Below are 21,121 nucleotides of genomic sequence, written 5' to 3'. Positions count from 1 at the left end.
ATGTATGTCATCAGCATCCTATCCCTTTCACAGATGTGGAAACAGGTTCAAAGAGAGTCACTTGCCCGGGTCACATTGTTAGTAGACTAGATCCCAGATATGTGGCATATTGTGACAATTCAATTTTTTAAACTTGTGGCTTTAAAATTACCTTTTAAACTTATTTGACTGAGGTTGGGTGTGCAGATATGTACCGTGGCGTGGGAGAGGAGGCAGAGGGCAGCCTGGAAGAGTCAACGCCCTCCTTCCCAAGTGGGTCCAGGTAATCAATCACTCGGGTTGTCAGGCTTGGCAGCAGGCCTTATCACAGTGTTAAAACAATGGACACATGCAACTTAAAGGAGGAAGGGTTTTCTGAGGCTCACAGGCGTTGTCCATCGTTTGAGGAAGCCCGGTAGAGTTTATAGCGGTAGGTGAGTGTGGCTGAGGCACTTTGCTCCACATCTTAGTGGAGCAGGAAGCAGGGAGCTGAGTGAGACCTTTCCAGACCCACCGCCAGAGAAACATTCGCCCGCTAGGCCCCTTATCCAAAAGGTCCCACAACCTACCAAAACAGCACCCACGCAGGGGACCATGTGTTCAGATGCACACGCTCGTGGGAGATATGTCATGTTTGAATCATGACAGACCCCAGAGAGGTGAGATTGTGAGATTTTTATTATTTAATGCTACCTGATTCCTTGGGCACATCCTACGTATGACTCTGAAATACCTGTTTTTATTCACACTTTCCCCATCCTCAGAATCTTTGAATTTGGACATACACAGACAGAAAATTATCCTGTTTCAGCCCATTTTTCACAGTTCATTGATCTTTTTTCTCCTAGAAGAAAATCATGTGTTCAAGCAACTCAGGATAAGGGAAAAAGGACTGTAGAGATAATTCCATGGTTAACAAGACCTAAGTTCAGTTCCCAGCACCCAGGCTGAGCAGTGTACAGCCACCTACAACTCCAGTTCCAGGGGATCTGATCCCCTCTTTGTACTCCTAAGGCACATTGCACACATGTGTGCATAAACACACACATGAATATTAAATAGCATTTTAATTTCTTAAAAAAGGAAATGGGTAGGTACCCTGGTGCTCAGTTGTCCAACTGACTGGGGCCAAAGCAATGTCATATCATGTTGGAGGATCAGTGGCAGGGACCCAGGAACTCTGCCTCAGCCACTGTCATCATCCTTGGTGACGAGAGCTTCTTGTACCCTGTTATGAATGATTGCACATTTCTTAACCTGTTGGCAGCACTGTCAGCCAGGGGAAAGCAGGTTCTAGCACACAGGAGAGAGGCATTTGAGAGCACACCAAGGACAATGACTGCGCAAGCACAGGAACAGAAAGGGGCAATGAAGAAAGCAAGGCCCAGCCTTCTCCAGACATTTCCCAGCATACTGTAGGGATGACAGCTCAGGTAGGGACACCAGGAAGATTCCTTGTTATACATGTGGAATACTCTCTGGGTTAGGAAAGGCAGAAACACAGAAAAAGATACTGGGAAATGCAAACCAAACCACAAGATAACCACTTCACACCCAACCAAGCAGCTGCAACTAAAAAGGCAGCGAAGACCCAGCAAGATGGTTCAGTGGATAAAGTACTTGTCGCCAGCCAGATAACCTGAGTTAGATCCTAAGGACCAATATGGTGGAAGGAGAGAACTGACTTTTACAAGCTGTCCTATGACCTATACATGTGCGCCATATTTGTGTGTGTGTGTGTCTATATATATATATATATATATATATATATATATATATATATATATATATATATGCATACATAAAATATGATTTTAAAATGTAAGGTTTATTTATTTACGCAAATTCATGTATCTGATTGGCCTGTCTGCATAGTAGTGTCCCATTTTTAGGTAGTTGTAAGCTACCATGTGGTTGCTGGGAATTGAACTCAAGACCTCTGGAAGAGTAGCCAATATTCTTTAACGGCTGGGTCATCTCTCTAGCCCCTAAAATTATTTTTTAAAACAGTCAATAACAATAGTAGCAAAAATGTAGCAAGCTAAGTATGGTGATACATGTCTTTAATTGCAGGACTTGGAAGGCAGAGGCAGGCTAATCTCTGAGTTTGAGACCAGCCTGGTCTACACAGTGAGATCTATGTCAGCCAGGAAGACCTTCTCTCAAGAAAATAAAATGCAGAAAAGCTGAAGGCTTCATATATTGTTGGTAGGGGTGTAGCATGGAACAGATATGTCAGGAAACACCCTCGGTTCCTTAAATTCTCTTGTGACATCACATACTCTTAAACTCGAGCATTAATTATAGCTTATAATTAGAAAGTCAGTTTATGATCTGTCCCTATAATGAAGTGTCATTCAGCCATGAGAAAAAGGAGTGCTGATGCATGCTGCTACACAGCTGAGCCTCTAAAACATGGCGAGTCAAAGGAGCTAAATAAAAGGGCCCGATGTCGCATGATTCCATTTACTGACACATTCAAAGACTTTAATAAACACAAAGCAAACTTGGAAGTTTAAAGGAGACCAAATGAGGATTGGTTGCTAGTGAGTGACTGTTTTAGTGTGGTTTAAAAAAAAAGATTTTGTGTTTAAAAAAGACAGTGGTATGGGTTACACAGCATTGTGAATATATATACTAAATGTTACTATTAACACTTAGGGCCACTTTACTGACAGCAACAACAAAAAATAAGTTGGGCTGGAGAACACTTGTGGCTCCTGGAGAGGACCCAAGTTTAGTTTCTCGAACTCATAATGGTGAACTCACAACTGCCTAGAACTCCAGCTCCAGGGGGAGCTGAGATCTCTAACTTCCACAAGCACCTGTACTCACATGCACATTCCCTGCCCACAAATGTGTGTGTGTGTGTGTAAAAGAGTGTGTGTAAGAGCTGTCAGCAGGAGGTACCAGGAGGATGGGACAGAGAGGTAGCAGCATGAGCCAGTCTTACTGTCCCAGCTGAGCCCGTTGCTGCAGTGAGCTCACATGGGGTTTTGTTCTCATCCAGGAGTCAGTGCTCTTTGAAACCATGACCATCTTTTACAGCAGACCCGGTCTTCACCCATAACACAGTAAAGAGACTATGAAACTGGAGATATACACAGTCTGATTTGGGATTGGCACTGAGCAAAGGGGTAGTAAGAGCTACAAAATTCATGGGAAAAAATCTCACCTACAAGAGGATGGCAGAGAAGCTGCAAGTCTGAGGATGGCTACACGGGAGGTTGAAGAACCTGTGCTTTCTCTTAGGAACTGAGGCTGTCTTCACTTACCTGGGCTTTGGAGCATGTGGGGAGGATCACAGGCAATGATGTGCAAAAGAAAAATGGACCCTTGTTTCTTGGTGTATTGGTGTGTGTCATTTCAGATCGAGGAATTAGCATTATTGGCACTAAAGGGTTGGGAATTATTAGAAGCTGACTCATACTTTAGGAGCATGGGTTCAGAGATACAGTACTAATTACCAGATGAGCAAGGAGGCACCTTGAATGACAGGCATTTACAACCATGACCTGCACTTCAGAGGCCAGCAGTCCATCCTATGACTCTGCAGGGCCCCAGGGCTGATGAGTCACTCAGACACAGCTTCCGCCTCAGTCCTGATGGGGTTTAAGGCACACTATCATTTATTCATGCATTCGTTCATTCATTTTCTCTCCTGATTTTTCACCTCTGTTCTCACTCTACTCTGTTGTTTTTGATTGTCTTTTTAAAAAACACATACATGTGCACATGTGTTCACATGTGTACTGGGTATGGTGATGGTGCATGCCTTTAATCCCAGCACTTGGGAGGCAGAGGCAGGTGGATCTCTGAGTTCAAAGCCAGTCTGGTCTACAGAATGAGTCCAAGGACAGCCAGGGCTACCTGGGGGAAAAAACAAACCTGCCTTAAAAAACTAAAACAAGCAACAACAACAACAAACCCAGGTAGATGGATGGGTGGATGGATGGATGAATAGGATCCCGGGTAGTCCAGAATGATCTCAAACTCTCTATGTAGCTGAGGGTAACTTTGAACTTCTGATCCTCTGTCTTGTACCTCCTGAAAGCTGCAATTACTAGTACATACCATTCCTAGCTAATGCAGTGCTAGCAGTGGAACCTGGAACCTTATATATGCTAGGTAAATACTCTACCAAGCGAACTACATTCTCAGCCTCTGGCTAGGTTATTTGAGCCAGTCTTCTATGTAGCCCAGGCTGGCCTCAGACTTACTACATATCTGAGGAAGACCTGGAGCTCCTGATCCTCCTGCCTCAACTTCCAATGCAAAGATTGGTTTCTGTGCTGCTAGAGGTTTGATTTAGGACCTCACACATGCCAAGCATCAACTGAGCTCTCTCCCCAGCACTTCTCTAGCTCAGAGTACCTCAAACTCAGAACCCTCCTACCTCACAGTCTCCCCAGTTCAGCCTGAACCATCATGTGTCTCTTCTTTTGAAGTTTTACTGTCATCTAATTAAATATTTTAATTTTATTTCTTTTATTCTGTACTCAATCCAGCTTAATTTCCCATTCATATTAATGCTGTATAATTTACAAGTCCTCTGAGATGTTGAAAATGATATACTTTGATTTTGTAATGAAAATTAAAACTTACATTCTAAAAAAAAAACTTATCTTGACTGAAAAATGAACCTAATAAATATCAAATTTCATTTTTCTCTTTATTATCTTAAATTGTCTATTTTTACATAATTAAACCCTTGGGTGTAAATTATTTTGGCCAGTTGCCCATCCTTCTTTTTGAGATTACGTCTTATGTATTTAGGCTGTCCTCAAACTTGCTGTGTAGCCAAGGATGACCTTGAATTTCTGATTCTCCTGATTCCACCTCCCAAGTGCTTGGATTACAAGTGTGTGCCCCTGTGCCCTGTGTAATTCTGGGGACCTGAGCACATGCTAGGCATGTAGTTCTATCACTTGAGCACACTTCTTCAATGGGAGAAAGATCCACTTTGACGTTTCTAGAACTTAATTTTAAACTTCTCATTAATAAATTTTTTGATGCTGGTGCTCGAACTCAGGGCCTCACACTGGTGCTTGGAGTGAAAATGAGTTGTTGTTACTTGTTCATTCTTTGGCCATTCCCAGGGATTAAACAGAAGGCCTCATGCACGCTGAGCAAATGCTCTGCTACTGAGCTACATGGCTGTCTATATTTCTCTGTGCATTTTCCTCTCCTGGAGCTGGGTGCTGGAGAGGAAGAAAACAACGGTGGTGCTAAGGAAGTTTGGGACTTCTTTGGTTTTGGCTTTCAGAGAAAGCTGAGCAAAGGAAAATTAATTATTGGATATTCCAAAAAGCCAAGCTATGTATACCTCTCAGCCAAGCCCAGGAGTCCGGTCCTCTCTGAAAGACCTCTCTCTAGTGAGACTGCAGAGCAGACAGCCATCATGAACCCTGCTCTACCTGGTTCAGGGCTTCTGTGTGTGTCTGTGAGCCAGGACCCTGACTGGCTTCCAGCGGAGCCTTAGAGAGGAAATTCTGCCATCTCAGCTTTATCTCCTGTGTAGTCCATTCACTCGATGAAATAGCTTCAAGGACCAGCCCGATCCTTAGGCTGTGTGTGCCTCTATGGTATTTTCTATTTTTAGACAAGAATTCAAATTTTCTTCTAGTGCTTTTATATTTTTATTATATTATGTCTTTGTACATGTCTCTGTACATGCATATATGAGTGTGCCATGGCATGCATGTGGAAATCAGTGGTTCTGTTCTAATATGTGAGTTTTTACATCACCGTGCTTGGTGGCAAGTGCCTGTACCCACTGAGCCATCTCATGATCTCACCAATCCAGAATGTTCTGGTATTGACGGGACTTTTGCCTCCCACATCCTGAGCATCACTTCAGCCTTGTGTGCAGCATTGGTTACTTGCACGGCATACTGATAGATTCCTAAGGCAGTGCAAAAGGAAGGATTACTGACTTGGGCTCATATTGTCAGGAGTGCTGGAGTGATAGTCATGAAGGAGAAGGTGTAAAAAAGCAGAGTAGGCACACCATGGCAACCCAGAAGCAGAAAAAAGAATAGAGAAAACAGGCCGGGATATACTCCTCAGACACAGTCGCAGGTGCAAGACCGACTTGCAGGCCCCTGGGCCCACTTCTTACTTTCCTATCTCCCAGTGCCGTCCTGGAGTGCTTCCATTGAGGGATTAATCTTCGATTAAGTCAAAGGCTTCCTGATTTAATACTCTGGAAATGTTCTTCCAGACACCCAGAGCATGAACAATCACTGGTACCCAGCAAAGCAAACCTGACCCTTTCCCCATGAACTCTTGACTCATAGTTGAATCAAGGACACTTAGAAGTCAGTATCACAGCGCAGGGTCAGACACTGGTCTCATTCTCAGTAGATTCCTTCTCAAAAGCTCGATAAATCCTCAGGTGCTGGAGAGATGACTAAGCAGTTAGCAGTTCTTGCTACCCCTCCAAAGGACCCAAGTGCTGTTCTAAGCATCTATATTGTCCATCTGTAATTCCTGCTCAAGAGGATCTGATGCCACCAGCCACTGTCTAACCGACACAGTTCACGCACACACTAACACATAAAATTAAAAACAAAAACAGAAGTGTGTACAATTCCAGATGTACCATTAAGTCTTGAATGAACTACAGTTAATCGTCTGCACATTCAGAAATGAGCCACTGTCACCTCATTCATGATTGATGGCTGTGGCACGCCTGTTTTCATTGTCAGCATCACGGTAGATGTATTTCAGTAAATAAGAAAAATGAATCATCAAAGCTCATTTCACCTCACTTGAAGTTATTTGTAGAACACGCTAATCTTTTAATGCTATATTTTACTTTAGAATGTAAAGAAAACAATTATCATTTCTATATGAGAACAAAATTGATGTTTCTTTTATGTGATATACAGTTGATAGATACATTTGAATAAATTAAAGCGTTCTTTTGGGCCAGCAAGATGGCTCAGTGGGTAAAGGCAGTGGCTTGAGTTTGATTCCCCCAAGAACCCACATAAAAGTGGATAGAGAGAATTGACTCCAAGTTGTCCTCTGACCTCCATTCATGGCATGCATACCTTCATACTATGCACATACAGTAACAGAAAACTACAGCTTTAGCTCAAATAAAAAAACAGTCCATTAAAATTCAACTAGAGGTATTCATCTGGCAAGGTGGTTCTGTGGATTTGAGTTTGGATCCCCAGAACCACGTATGCTGGATCTGGAGTGCCGGATAGGGGCAGAAGCAAGCTCTGGAAGCCCCGGTGCCAGCTAGTCTGACATGTGCAGAACGTGGAGAGAGCAGATTCGATACCTGAGGCTGTCTCTGATCTCCACGTGTACATGCTTGCATTCACATGAACACATATATAGACACATCATACATCAAATAAAAACACTTTAAATAAGAAACTTACCTTTAAGTATTATCACAGGTCCTGTGTTGAGTTTGCTGTAATTGTGACAGCAGGTAGGCTAATTGGCTTAATTGTCAGTCAAGAGTCAGGTGGGAAATGACATTCAGTTTGCTTTCAGAATCAGTTTCTCAGACCAGTGACAGAAATGTCACCTGGTTTAAAACTGGCTCTTGATTTTTGTCAAAGAGGTACACCACTAGATCCCTAATATCCCCCCCCCCCCACAGACCTGGTGCTGTGTTGCTGGGTTCCACACCTCACTGAGAGTTTATCTTAAAACACCTCTCCATCCACCCTTATGTGGGTTCTTGGGGATCAAACACAAATACAGTAACATTTGTTAACACTCTGCCTTCTTTCCCTTTCCGCCTGTTTTTCAGTGCTTCAGCCTTACAGAGTGAGGGGATTTTGAATTGTATACCCTCTTTCCCTCCACCCAGGCTCCTCATTTCCAGTACCCTGCTTTGTGAGATGGGTGAGGGTAACTGGTAACAGTACTGGAAACCTATCATTCAGTAAAGACCCCAGTCTAATGGAGACTGGTTCCTGCTGCATTCTGTTAATCTGGCAAGTATGTGATGCCTTTCTGTCACTACCCACAAGCCCCCGGCACTGATGTTCTTTCTCTCCTAGAGTGTCATGCAGTTGGGATCATGGAATAGTTAGGTTTTGTGGTCCACTTCCCTTCACGGAACAATGGGCATTTAGGGTTATCCATATCCAGGTGTTTCCTTTTGCCACGAGTAACTGATTCAATCCTGACCTTCCACCGTTGCCCCATATCACAAGGAAGTATTGTGCCATATACCACTAGCCCAGCAAAAGACCAAAAGTAAAAACTCAAAGTACAGTTTCTGTTGAAACACGTAGCACAGTTCTTTCACACAGTTAAAAAACGAGACAGCCCTGTGTGATGACACACACCTTCGCTCCCAGCACTTGGGAGACAGAGTCGGGCAGAGCTCTGTTAATGCAAGGCCAACCTGGTCTTCAAAGCAAGTTCCAAGACACCCAGGATGGTGGCTGTTATACAGAGAAACACAGAACAAACAAACCGACAGAAAACAGAGACCATTTCTGTCCAGTAACCGGACTTAGCAGCTTCTCCTTTCCAACTGGGAGGCACTGTTGCTAGAGTTTCATTGACCACAGTTGAGCCACTCAGCCACTGTTTCTGTCACCACTGTGCAGTCACTGCTCACTGAACTAGGGATTGTTGGGGGGAGGTTAATCTGAGACAGGGTTTTAGCTTTGGTTTTGTTTTTTTAGAATAACAAAAAAAAATATTTTACTGAAAACTAAGATTTACTGAAGTTTCCAGACAAGCCATACAAAACGGTCAAAGCTTTTCCTTCATCTTTTGGGGTGGGGGTGGGGGACAGAGAATCTCCACTTGACAGAAAATCACAGTGTTATTAGCGAGGGCTGTGATGTTTGTTTCACGTGTCCATTCTGGTTCAGACAATCAAGCTTGTCCATCTACAGCATCTAAAGTTAGACTTGGCTAGAGAGCATATTCTAAAAAGCTGGGTAGCTGCATTTAACCACTGCAGTTAGATCCCTTAAGGGGGAGGAATGAGACCATAAAATTAAATTAAAACCCCTAAAAAATGAAATAAATGAAAAGACCCATACCCCTGGCAGCTAACCCTGATAACTACCTTCATCACAGTGCCTTGTACTTAACCCATGGTGGGAGGGGTCAGCGCAGAGAGCTCTGCTTCTCAGCATCTCTCAAAAACCCAGGAGATACTTCTAGCCTCTGCTTGTGCTTCTGACAGATTTGCTGATGTGCATGGGGTCACCAAAGATGAAGATGCCTGGGCTTTCGTTCTGTAATGTCTCTAAGACTGTGTCCATTAAATGCAAACAGAAAAGGAAGACGTCTTGGCAGAACAGAAGCGGCGCACACTTGATGATCTGATCGACTTAAATATTGTTCGTGGCGTAGAGCCTAGGCCGGTGTTTCTATGGCTTGGGCTTCGTTGCTCTTCCACTGCTCGGCTACATCATTTGCTAATGGAACATCCGGATTAGGAGCACTTAACAAAGCCTGGATGGATGGCAGAACTGTGCAGATCTGCAGTGCTGGGGACCACTTATCTTTCAAAATATCTAAACATAGTCTTCCCAACTCGTCTACATTAGGATGATGAGGTTTGGTCATGAGACATACTTTAGGTGCCTTTGGGTATTCTTCTGGAAGAAACAGTTCAAGTTTAAAAGTCCCTCCCTCAAAGGGGGAATCCTGGGGGCCAGCAATGACCACATGAAAATAGCAGGCGTTGCTCTCATCTGGTTCTGCTTTAATGCCAGGAACGGGTTCTGCCAGCAAATGCTGGGCTTCCTTGATCCTGTGGGGCAGCCCAGCCATCTTGTTGGAGCCCAAGCTCAGCCTCTTCTCTTGTCTCCAGCTCCACTTGACTCATACTGAGACAGGGTTTTATGTGGAACTGTAGCCCAAGTACAAGGCTTCTTTGTTAAGCAAGTGCTCTACCTACCAACTGCCAACTGAGCCATATCCCCAGACATTTGTGTAACCCGGGCTAAGATAGGAAGGTATGGATTCGAGGACAGGCTGGACTAAAGACTGACACCCTGTCTCAAAAAATTTTTTTAAAAAGAAAGCAGAAGAAACATTTTATTACCTTTATTCCTTGAATGTTCTCCATTCACTAAGTGTGGGTTTTTTGTTCTGTTTTATGCAGCTCTGAGTTTCTGACATAAAATGTGTCTCTGAAAAACCTCTTTTAACATTTTCTGCTGCAGAAGCCTACTGGTGACAGATGTTGTCTGAAAAAAACTCAGTGGGGCATGGTTAACCCAGCACTCAGAGGCAGGTGCAGCTCTTGGTTTAAGGTTAGCCTGGTCTCTATATGAAGTTCTAGGCCAGCCAGGGCAACTCTCTCTCTCTCTCTCTCTCTCTCTCTCTCTCACTCACTCACTCACTCACTCACTCACTCACTCACACAGACACACACACACACAAACATACTCATGGTCTTTCTCTTCCTTCTCCGTGTGTGTATGTTTCCTGTATATTTAGAGGATAGTTTTACCAGATAAATACATTAGGTTGGCAAGTCTTGGAACTCTTCTTTTACTGTCTTGGGTATTTTATAGTTTGCAAAGCCTTAGCTGACCTGCCATTTTACTTCATAGCCCAGCTAGCTTTGCTGGCAGTCTTACTTCAAGTATTCTGAGTTCGGATTACCGCTGCAGAGTTATGCACTACCATGATGCTTTGCTGGTCTTCCCCCCCCCCCTTTGGTGGTGTGAAGAACAGGTTGTACTGCATAGCTTAAGATATACAGAATATGCAGTCCTCTTACCTCTACGTTGAGATTTCGCACTTGCACCACCATGTCCCACTTTACACTCCCTTCCGTGGTTTATGAGAGGAAGTCTGATGTAATTCTTATCTAGTTCCTCTCCAACCTGGGCGGTTCCCACCCTATGGCTTCTTCAAGAATGACATCTTTGGTATTTTGCAGTTTGTGTATGATACACTGAAGTATCAGTATTTCAGTGTCTATTCTGGGCTCTCTGAGCTTCCTGGGTCTGTGAGTGAATATCTGCCATTGCTTCCAAATCTGCCAGGTTTGGAAATAATCTCAAACACTATCACACCTTTCTCGCCCTGGTTTTCCCTTTAGGGATGTTGCTCACAGTTCTTGGATATTTTGTTTCTTTTTTCTTTGTTTTCTTTGTATGTCAGTTTCTGAGGTTTGTAGTAACATCTTTCCTTGGCTACATCTAGTCTCTGGAAGAGCCAGAGGGTCAGAGGCAGTTTGCATCTGTTTCTATCATTGTCTTTGATTGTTCATTTGAGTTGAGTCTGAGTACACTGCTCATCTGTCCTTACATGTTCCTCGTTTTCCCTGGAGGATTCTTGCGTATTAATCATAGCTCGGTTTCTTTGGGGGGTTTTGTTTGGTTTTGTTTTGAGACAAAGTTTCTCTTTGTATCCTGGCTGTCCTGGAACTCAGTCTGTACACCAAGCTGACCTGGAACATCTTCCTCCCAGGTGCCTGGATTAAAGGCAGGTGCTGCCTAGGATGTTTCAAATTCTTAGTCTTTTTGTTTTGGGCTATGACCGACTCTTACTGTGTAGCCCAGGTTGGTCTAGAATTATTACTGTTGGTCAGGCTGTCTCCAAACTGGCAACCCTTCTGTCTATCACCTTGAATATTAAGATTACTGGTGGTCATTATTACATCCAGTTAAATTATCAGTTTTGCATTTTCAAAATCTCCACCATATCCAAGTCTGGGTCTGATGTTTGCCTGGTCTCTTCAGATTGTTTTTCCTTAGTGTGTCTAATTTGTTAGTGAAAATTGAATATAATATACTAGGTAAGAGGAAGATAGTCTTTTGGAGTATTTTTTTTTTAATCTGGCTAGGAGTTGAGATATATTTAATGTTGGGTGTAGCTATAACTGTGTCGGAGGCTTTGTCCTTCTTGCTTGTCATTCCTCTGTGGAGCCCGCAGCTGTAACCCAGGCCCGTTCCTGGCTCTCTGTTGATGACTTGTGCAATAAAGTCTTGGGAAAGAAAAACTTCCTTCCTTTGTCTTCAGCAGAATCTCGGGTTGTTTTGTGGAAGTTTCAGACAACCCTGAATCTGACCTCTGGGAGAACTTCTTAGCCTTTCTTTGCCCTTTATGAGAAAGCTTGAGAGGACCTGAGATTAATTGCTGTTCCCGGATCAGATAAGGTTTCATTGCTGTAGCTTGTGCTTGAAGACCAAGGGTTCTGGTCTTATTTCACAATAGCTGCCTATCTCTGTTGTTGGAAGCCTGAGGGGAATTTTTTTCTATCTTTATAGAAAGTAACCTTTGGAACTCTGAAAGGTAAACCTGGGAAGTAAGGGGGACTCCTTAATTGTACTAAGGAACATATGGTGTGCCAGATGCTGAGAAGCTTGGCTGGGGCCATCTCTCTGCAATGCTTTGAGCTGTCTGTGGGGAGTGATGGTCACAATACTTGCTCTTCTCAGCCTCCACCTTCTTCCCAATGAGGTGCTACAGACTTACACAGAAATCAAGTTGCCTTTGTTCTGTTTTGAGTTTGCTTGTTTGTTTGGGTGTTGTTGTTGTGGTTGAGACAGGGTCTCTCTTTATAGTCCTGGCTGTCCTAGAACTTATTACGGAGACCAGGCTGCTCTTGGACTCAGAGTTCTTCCTATCTCTGCCAAGTGCTGGGTTTAAAGGCATACACTACCAACATCCAGCTATCAAAAAGTAAGTTTTATTTGTCCAGTGTCTTAAAGAGACACCTCCAGGAAAAAGAAAAAAGGTCTATTTATAGTTTTTTTTTTCAGTTTTTTGAGACACAATTCTATTATATAACCCAGATTTGTACTAAACTCAAAAATCCTCCTGTCTCAGCCTCCAGAATTCTGGGATTAAGGTGTAAGCAACCACTCCCCACTCTGACTGCACCCTTTTAGAATTAATTTCTAAATTATTATTTTAAATTGTATGTATGTGTTTGGGGTGTGTGAACATGTGAGTGTAGGTACCCACAGAAATCAGAGACCTCAGATTCCCACGGAGCTGGAGTTAGAGGAAGTTATGGATGGTGGGAACCGAACTCAAGTCCTCTGCAAGATCAGTAATTAACCCTTGAGCCATCTCTCCAGCCTGTAGCTCAAACTTCTGTTTGACTTAGAGAACTGGTCGCTTTCAGGTCTTTGACTATGCTGATCACTTCCTAAGGAGGAGGTTGCCAGAGATCTCACTTTAAGTACAGTAGGTATCACCTCACCTACCAGTTCACCTCTTCGTCTTAACACTGCCTCCAGCAACCAGCACTGGACTCCCCAGGATTGGGACGAAATAATCTGCATCCTCTTCCCTTCGTCCTCGTCATCCTCCTCTTCTCCTTCCTCCAAAACTAAATAGATAAGTAAGGGGTCACTGAGATGGCCCAGTAGGTAAAGGCCTGTACTGCTGACCCAAGTTCAATCTCCAAAATCCACATATTAAAAGGAGAGAACAAACTCCAACTGAGTATCTTCTGACCTCCACATGTGTGTGCGTGCGTGCGTGAGCACGTGCACACATCCTGAGAAAATCAATGTAAAAATTTGAAACGGAATAGGTAAATATGTTTCACTCAGTTCAAGTGTGGTACTGTAAACCTGTTTCATAAATACTAAGTGGAGGTGGGGTTTGGGCCAGGACCTTGAGGTATTTTAGATGCCAGATCTTTGTCCTCCCTAGAATACTATCCAAGCCGTTTTGTATCAGGTATCAAATGTGACCATTCTGGTCACTTTTCTCTCATCTTTGATATAAAGGCACTGTCTGCTTTCTAGTTCATTTTGGATTTTTAGAAACATTTCTGTCAACAAGAATCTTGAAGGGGCTGGAGAGATGGCTCAGTGGTTAGAGCACTGACTGCTCTTCCAGAGGTCCCGAGTTCAATTCCCAACGACCACATGGTGGCTCACACCATCTGAAACCCGATGTCTTCTTCTGGTGTCTTTGACAGCTACAGTGACAGTGTATTCATATAATTAAAATAAATAAATCTTTTTAAAAAGAATCTTAGAGGAAACTTCCAGGCTATGCAGTAGCTTGTTCCTCACCTAACTTTACATCATTTAATGATTTTTTTCTCTCTAACCAGTCTTTCCTATGATGGTGGCAAAATGGTGATTCCCCAAGTCTGGCAGCCTCCCTCACGGACTAATTGGTACTTAACATTTTCCTTTCAGCAGGAGCATCTATTGCCCCCCAACACGATGCATTGCTGGGGACTCAGGTCCCTAGACCCTTTAATGATGATCTGTAGTTTATTGTGTCCTTCGCTGTTTTGATGCTCAGGTTAGAATGCCCCGTGTCTGACAAGCTGACTCCATGTCATTTATTTGTTTATTTGGGGGAACACTGGCAGGATAATTATATGATGTTACAAGACATTAATTAGAACTGTAGCGCTTCAGTTGGTTAAGTCACGAATGAGACCCTCTAAGCTCTGTTGCACACATGTTGCTATTCGTAAGGTTTTTATTTCTGTTGTTGCTCATTTGGTTGAATTGTTGGTTGGGATTTTGTTATTTTCTTCTGGATTGTTTCGTTTGTTTGTTTTTTCAAGACAGAGTTTCTGTGTAGCCTTGGCTGTCCTTGGACTCAGATATGCCTGCCTCTCCCTCCCAAGTACTAGGATTAAAGAACTGATCAGAGGGAGCCACTGGCCTGCCTCCAGGGACTAAGAGCCCCACTGAATGGCAGGAGATCGTCTGCGTGTACTCCCGAGTCTGTGGTTAGGGGTGGGCGAGGTGGATCTTCAGCACACACCTGTTAGTGCAGCAGTACATCTGTGGCTTTGCTTTTGCTTTCACTGCACTTATTAATTTTTTATTGTACTTTATTTATTTTGCATGTGAAAGTCAAAGGAAAAGCTACAGGAGTTGCTTCTTTTCACCAACTGGATCCAAGGGACTAAATTCAGTTGCCAGGCTTGGCAGCTAGAGCGTTTACCTTCTAAGCCCTCCTTTTAGCCCCCATTGTAGTTTCTCCTCATCACATGTGATACCTGTAAAACTGCCAGAAAACACCCCGAGCAGAGGTGGCACAGGACTTCATTCCCAGTACTCATGAGGCAGAGGCAGGTGGATCTCTTGAGTCCCAGCCAGCCAGGGATACATAGAAAAACCCTGTCTCCAAAAAAAAAAAAAAAAAAGAAAAGAAAAGAAAGAAAGGTAGGAAGGAAGGAAGAAAGAAAAGAAAAAAAAAACTACTCGGAAAACCTGAACATTTTCCCAGCGACACTTTTGGTCATTTTTACTTCGGTCCAAACAGTGTGTCTTCAGGCCAGTAGTGGGTTGGTTTCTACATCGTCATTTTATTATCTGATTTCACTTGTAGTAACATGTAGGAAGTGGCATGTGACTCACCCATTACTCTGTACTCTCTGGAAATAACAAATGTGTTGTGATTATCTGTGACCAGATATAAATGGAAAGAGCTGGGGGGTTGGTGTCTCTCTCTCTCTCTCTCTCTCTCTCTCTCTCTCTCTCTCTCTCTCTCTCTCTCTCTCTCTCTCTCCACATTCTTACTGTGAATTGGTAAAGACTTATCTCACTAAACGTTATTAATAGACCAGCTGGGTGTGGTGGTGCATGCTTGTAATCCCAGCACTCAGAAGGTAGCCGGAGGAGGACTGTAAGTTTGACAACAACCTATTTTACAATAGTCAGAAGCTCTAGTGGAGCTGGGGTGTAACTTAGAACAGTACTTGCCTAACAGGCCAGGCTGTGGGCTCCCTCTGCAGTGTCAACAGCCATATTCAGACAAAAAGTATCTCATACCAGTTATATTGTTTGTCTTGTTAATTAACATTGTAAGGACACACTGCCTACTGGTGACATGCATAGATAGCCTTACGTAGTATTGTTTAAAATACAGCCCTAAAACCTAGAGTTAGGCTGCTGTTGCCACTCTTGCTGTGAGCACTGGCTTAGTTGAGGTCACGAATTTGAAATGTGTGCATGTTTACATAAATCCCTTTGATCTAGCGAGCACTGTGGTACAGCACTTACCCACATGGGTGAATACATCTACAACACTGTAGTTCCATCTACAACACTGCAAGGATTTTTAATTTTAATAAAATATTTCCTGTTGTTGCCCTGCCCCTTAACCTAATTTATTTCGATTGAGTCACATGGTTATAATGATGTGAATTTCTTCCTGAGATGTTGTCTCCCAACGTGAAAGGAGAGGATTGGTGCATCCTGCATGGTGAGCTTCCTGTCGGGGCTAGCACTCCCTTCTGTGGTGTGTGCATCTGGGTTGGGCTTTCTCAGCTCCTCCCTCAGTGTCCTCTGTCTTTTTCTGCTCACTAAGACGTCCGCTAGCGTAAAAGAACACAGAAGCAGACTGTTTTCAAACGAGAGTGAACGTCTGTGGCCTGGACCTAAAGGCAGTTTTGTGTCCGTTTCAAGGTTTGCCTTGGCAGGTTGCACAATCACAACTAAGGTGTGTTCCAAGGAGGCCAGCTTTGAATTCCACAGACCGTGAGGACCAAGACTAACCAGGTCAGGGTTTCCCATCCTGCCACTGTGAATGCACATGTCATTGACCCTGTCTGCAGGGGCAGAAGCCGCACAGATGTATGACAGTGGGAACCCACGTGCTGAGCACACAGCACAGCGCTGAGGCCTACATTTGAGCGGGTTTTCGGAAACACAGTTCAAGAAGGGTCATGTTAGAAAGAAATATGACTACTTGCTTTCCAACAGAATTCTGATGGTTTCAGCCAAAATATTTTTAGTTTTTTTTTTTCCTAAAATGTGACTTGCCAAGAACTGAGTGCTTAGTTTTCAAATAATTGAAGTGTATTTTATTTGTTTTTTTAAAATCTCCAACAAGGGATTGTTTTTGTTTTAAAATAGATCTAAAAGTAACTCTGAATGTTTCTATATCTGAAATGACATAGTAATGTAGTTAGATTCTTGGCCAGGTTGCAGGCTTCTCTAGTTTGTTTTTATATTGACTTTGGAAATTTTAGATGGCATCATTCTGGTGGGAAGCTGATGAACATGATGGGTTAAAAAAACCTGAATCCTTTCTGCCATAGCTCTCCTCTATCTGGCACATTGTCTGACTGGAACTTCTTAGGTTCACAAGCTTAGGGGACAATGTGTGTCGTTGGATCCTGACGGCCTGTGACTTCTCCGAGTTATGTATGTCTCTATAAGTGGTTTTCAGTGCCCACCATACCCAGGGTTACAACAGTTGTCTGTGGAGGCCTTCAGCTTACAATTCACAAGTCTGTTTGTCTGGGACACTGTAGGGAGAACAAGAAGGCTGCCTGTTCTTTGCTTTTAGAAAAACCTCTGGCACCATATAAAGTTGACCCAAGAGAGAACCTACACCAGAGAAAAGGACATGAGGCAGACAGGGATGGAGTGGAAGAGACGTAGCCAGCTGGATCTGTGTGTGGACCGTCTTCCCACTGCTGTTGAGTGGACTTGGGAAGCATGTGTCTGTGACTTCACAATTTGTCTAGATTGTCATCTTCTCAGAACAGGACAAGCACAGATATGGCTGAGGAAGGTCCGTGTTCTTCCTGAGAGGTGGCTCATTTGATGGCACCAATGCACTGTTGATCATGGGCATGACACATAGGCGAGAGGTTTCCCACCATGACTGGCTGGCTAGGGTTAGGGATTAGGAGGCAGGGTGCCGGTGAGCTCACTCTTACACATAGAGCACCCCAGTCTGGGCGCACACTGGATTTCTGAGATGGAAGATGAGGGAGGAGCAGGGCGCCTGGCAAGTCTAAGAAGCAGATGTCTGCAAATGTTCTTGAAAGTGTGGGTGAGTCATTTGTACACTTGACAGCTGAAGCCGTGGGCTCTGCACTCATTTTCCCTTTCCACTGACTCTACCAGGATCTTACTGTTTCATCCTTTCTCATCCACAGCTGTTTAGCTTGACATCAAAATCCCTTGGGGTCTAGCTACTGACCTATAAATCAGTCCAACGGTACATTCTACTGTAGCTTCGTATGGCAGTGGCAGCCAGCCATTCCAAATGAGTTCCTAGTTTCCTACTCGTATTCCTAAGACCCGTGTGGTTTCTGAGTGGGTAGGTTGACAGAGACATTCTTGTCCACCTGTATCAAAGGAAAGTGGCGAGGCTTAAGCACAGATCCCCAAGTGTAGGAGAGCTGGTCTTGCAAACCAGGAGGTCACCCTGCTGCTTACTGGAGGGAGGCTCCCTTGCTCCGGCATAGACTCTGTTCTCCAGAGCCTCCATCTCCTCCCAGGAGATCCAGGGCAGAGAACACTGTCTCCGCTTCGGTCTCCCCTGGTGCTGATATTTTCTGAAACAAATACAGGAACTAAAATGAGAGAAGGAAAATTATTTTCTCTATGGTTATCAGATAATCAGATTACTCTGGGGGCTAGATAAAAAATAAATCTTCTGTTCCTATAATTAGTCACTGTGATGGCTGAGTTAATCATTTGTAAGATAATTTCAAAGTTAAATCACTGGGCTGGAGAAATGACTCAGTGGTAAGAGTGAGTACCAGCACTGTCCTTTCAGAGAACATCGTTTTTCTTAGTACCAGCCTTCAGGTGGCTCATCAGGTGTTCTTACCCGGGGAGGAAGTTAGTTCACAGCCTTCTCTGCACCTTCCCTGGGGATCCATCCTTCTCTCCACTTGTCTTGGGGTTTGGGGTGTAAAGCCCCCGAGGGCAACCTTGAGCCTTCGCTTCCTCTACTTGTTTCTATTTATTGCAAAACCACACAGTGGTTTCCCCTTATGGTTTTATCCACAGGCCATGTTCTCATAGAGATTTCCAGCACCCACAAGAAACTCAATGAAACTCTTGATGAAAATGTAAGTGGACACTTGCTATATTTTAAAAATGCATTTTAAAATAAATCTAAAAAAAAAACAAATGGCATTTGTTTAAAAAAAAACATTGACTACAACTCAAATCAGATATGACTTTTTTTTTTTTTTTTTTAATTTTCATCTTGTCAACAGTTCAAAAAATTCCATAAGGAGATCATCCATGAGCTGGAGAAGAAGACAGAACTTGATGTAAAGTATATGAACGTGAGTGGGCTTTTCATCCACCCTAGCCACCGTGTGTGTGTGTGTGTGTGTGTGTGTGTGTGTGTGTGTGTGTGTGTTGTTGTTGTTGTTGAAGAAGAATACAGAACTTGATGTAAAGTATATGAACGTGAGTGGGCTTTTCATCCACCCTAGCTACCACCTGAGCTCTCGGCCTGGGAGAATGTTATACACGTGCATACCAGTGTGTGTGTGTGTGTGTGTATGTGTTGTTGTTGTTGTTGTTGTTGTTGTTGAGGATAGACCTTGGCCCTGACATATGCTAGGCGAGCACATTACCACTGAGCTACATCCCCAGCCCGTTTACATTGTTGTGTATTCACCGAAGCACTGACTACCCAGTGTCTAGAGCCCTTTGAGAAAATAGGGGATGCAAAAGAAAAGATAGTCGTAAGAATTCGGGTTGGATGGAGGAGACCCTCTGGGGCGTAGCTACGGGAACAGTATGGCCGTCACTCTCAAGCCCCAGACGGAGCCGAATGAGTGTGAGGCGTCAAGGTCAGTCAGCCACACACACTGGAAGCGTGAGCAAAGATGACCCCAAGACAGCTTGCACAGCGCTCAGTGAGACATCGTTTAACTTACAGGCCACTCTTAAAAGATATCAAGCAGAACACAGGAATAAGTTAGATTCTTTGGAGAAATCTCAGGCGGAGCTGAAGAAGATCAGAAGAAAAAGTCAAGGTGGACGGAACGCACTCAAATATGAACACAAAGAAATCGAGGTGAGCGTTTCGGCTATGTGTTCCTCTCTCAATCATGAATGTACAGCTTAAAGGGAGCTCACCTTAGCCAGCTGTACCCTGTCACCTGTCCTGTGCTACCGCTGAGGCGGAGCAAAAGTATCCCAGCTGAGTACAGTGGCATGTCAGTCATTCCAGCTCTCTCAAGGCTGAGATGAAGGGTCTGAAGTCCTAGGCTAGCCTGTGCTGCGTAGTCAGACCCTGTCTCAGAGAAAAGAAAAACAAAGCATGCATAATCTAACTTTGTAGTGCAGCATTTTGCAGAGTTAAGGTAATGACACTTGGTACTTAGTGGCATCTCCCCTTAACTCAGAGAAAAGAAGGGGACCTTTGGGATTTGCTTGTCTGTCCCTCCTGTTTGTTTGTTTGTTTGAGATAGGACCTCACTGCTTGGCCTGGCTAGCCTGAAACTCTCTATATAAACCAGATTAGTCCAGGACTCACAGAGACCTGTCTGCTTCTGCCTCTCAAGTGTTGCTGTTAACGGCATGCACCGCCACGCGAGGCCTCACTACCCTCATTTTACCATGGGGAGCAAGGCTTAGGTTAAGTCCCATGATTAGCACCTGGAACTCTGGTCAGGCCTGAAACTTTCTAAGATGACTCTAGTCATTCCTGGAGTACAGAGTATTATGTCAGCTGCCCCATGGTAACCTTTCTCTGAATGAGTCAGTGCCTTAATGATGGCGGTGTCCTCTCAGGCCAGGTTACAAGTATTGTCTAGTGTCTGCCTTAGTGTTCGCTCCATAACCAAACTAAACTGGGTAGAAAGGTGGCCTCGGAGAAGGGCCATGCCGTGTAGCAATGAGATGCTCCCGTTATCTTTATTATTTATGTCCATAGTATGTGGAGACTGTTACATCTCGCCAGAGTGAAATCCAGAAGTTCATCGCAGATGGCTGCAAAGAGGCGCTGCTTGAGGAAAAGCGGCGCTTCTGCTTCCTGGTGGACAAGCACTGCAGCCTTGCCAGTCACATACGGTACTATCACCTGCAGGTGAGTGTGCGACATTGCTCTGTGTGCTGCAGTAGCTTTATGTTGTACTCAAAAGTCCTCGGATGCCTATTCTTACAGATTACCAAGGTACAAGGGAAATAAACGGCCAAATATCCACTTAGCATTAATTTACTAACTTATCTATATTTAAAATCCTCTTTCTAAAAAGGACAGATTTGGGGCAGCGGTTGAATCTCAGTTTGCCCAGCATGCACTGGGTTTGATCTCTGTCACACCTCATAAATTGGGTTCAGTGATGCACAGCAGTAATCCCAGGAAGTGAGGCCAGGAAGGGTGGAAGTTCAGAGTCATCCTAAGCTATGTCGTGTGTTTGAGGCAAGCCCGGACTACGTCTCAAAAACAAAAAGACACAGTATAAAAAAGTCAACGTCTGTAGACT

The 21,121-nt window shown here is 43.9% G+C and overlaps 2 protein-coding genes across 2 annotated transcripts in view; one reads left to right on the top strand and one right to left on the bottom strand.

Annotated features, from left to right (window-relative positions):
* The window catches only part of BAIAP2L1 (BAR/IMD domain containing adaptor protein 2 like 1), an 80,606-nt gene that overhangs the window by 44,062 nt on the left and 15,423 nt on the right, over positions 1–21,121 (top strand). The window contains exons 4-7 of the mRNA XM_080940536.1: positions 18,681–18,742; positions 18,893–18,964; positions 19,570–19,707; positions 20,569–20,721. Coding sequence (XP_080796662.1) covers positions 18,681–18,742; positions 18,893–18,964; positions 19,570–19,707; positions 20,569–20,721 — 425 coding nt within the window. The remainder of the gene's footprint in view (positions 1–18,680; positions 18,743–18,892; positions 18,965–19,569; positions 19,708–20,568; positions 20,722–21,121) is intronic.
* Positions 9,334–9,753, bottom strand: LOC308438974 (ubiquitin-conjugating enzyme E2 N-like; the record flags this gene model as incomplete). The annotated part of the gene is made up of 1 exon (XM_080940538.1): positions 9,334–9,753. The coding sequence occupies one exon, from the start codon at positions 9,751–9,753 to the stop codon at positions 9,334–9,336; it is 420 nt and encodes a 139-aa protein (XP_080796664.1).

This window comes from Micromys minutus, assembly GCF_963924665.1.
Source record: "Micromys minutus genome assembly, chromosome: 29".
Classification (NCBI taxonomy): Eukaryota; Metazoa; Chordata; class Mammalia; order Rodentia; family Muridae; genus Micromys; species Micromys minutus.
Note: the sequence above shows the minus strand (reverse complement) of the source record. Positions and strands in the feature narration are given on the sequence as shown.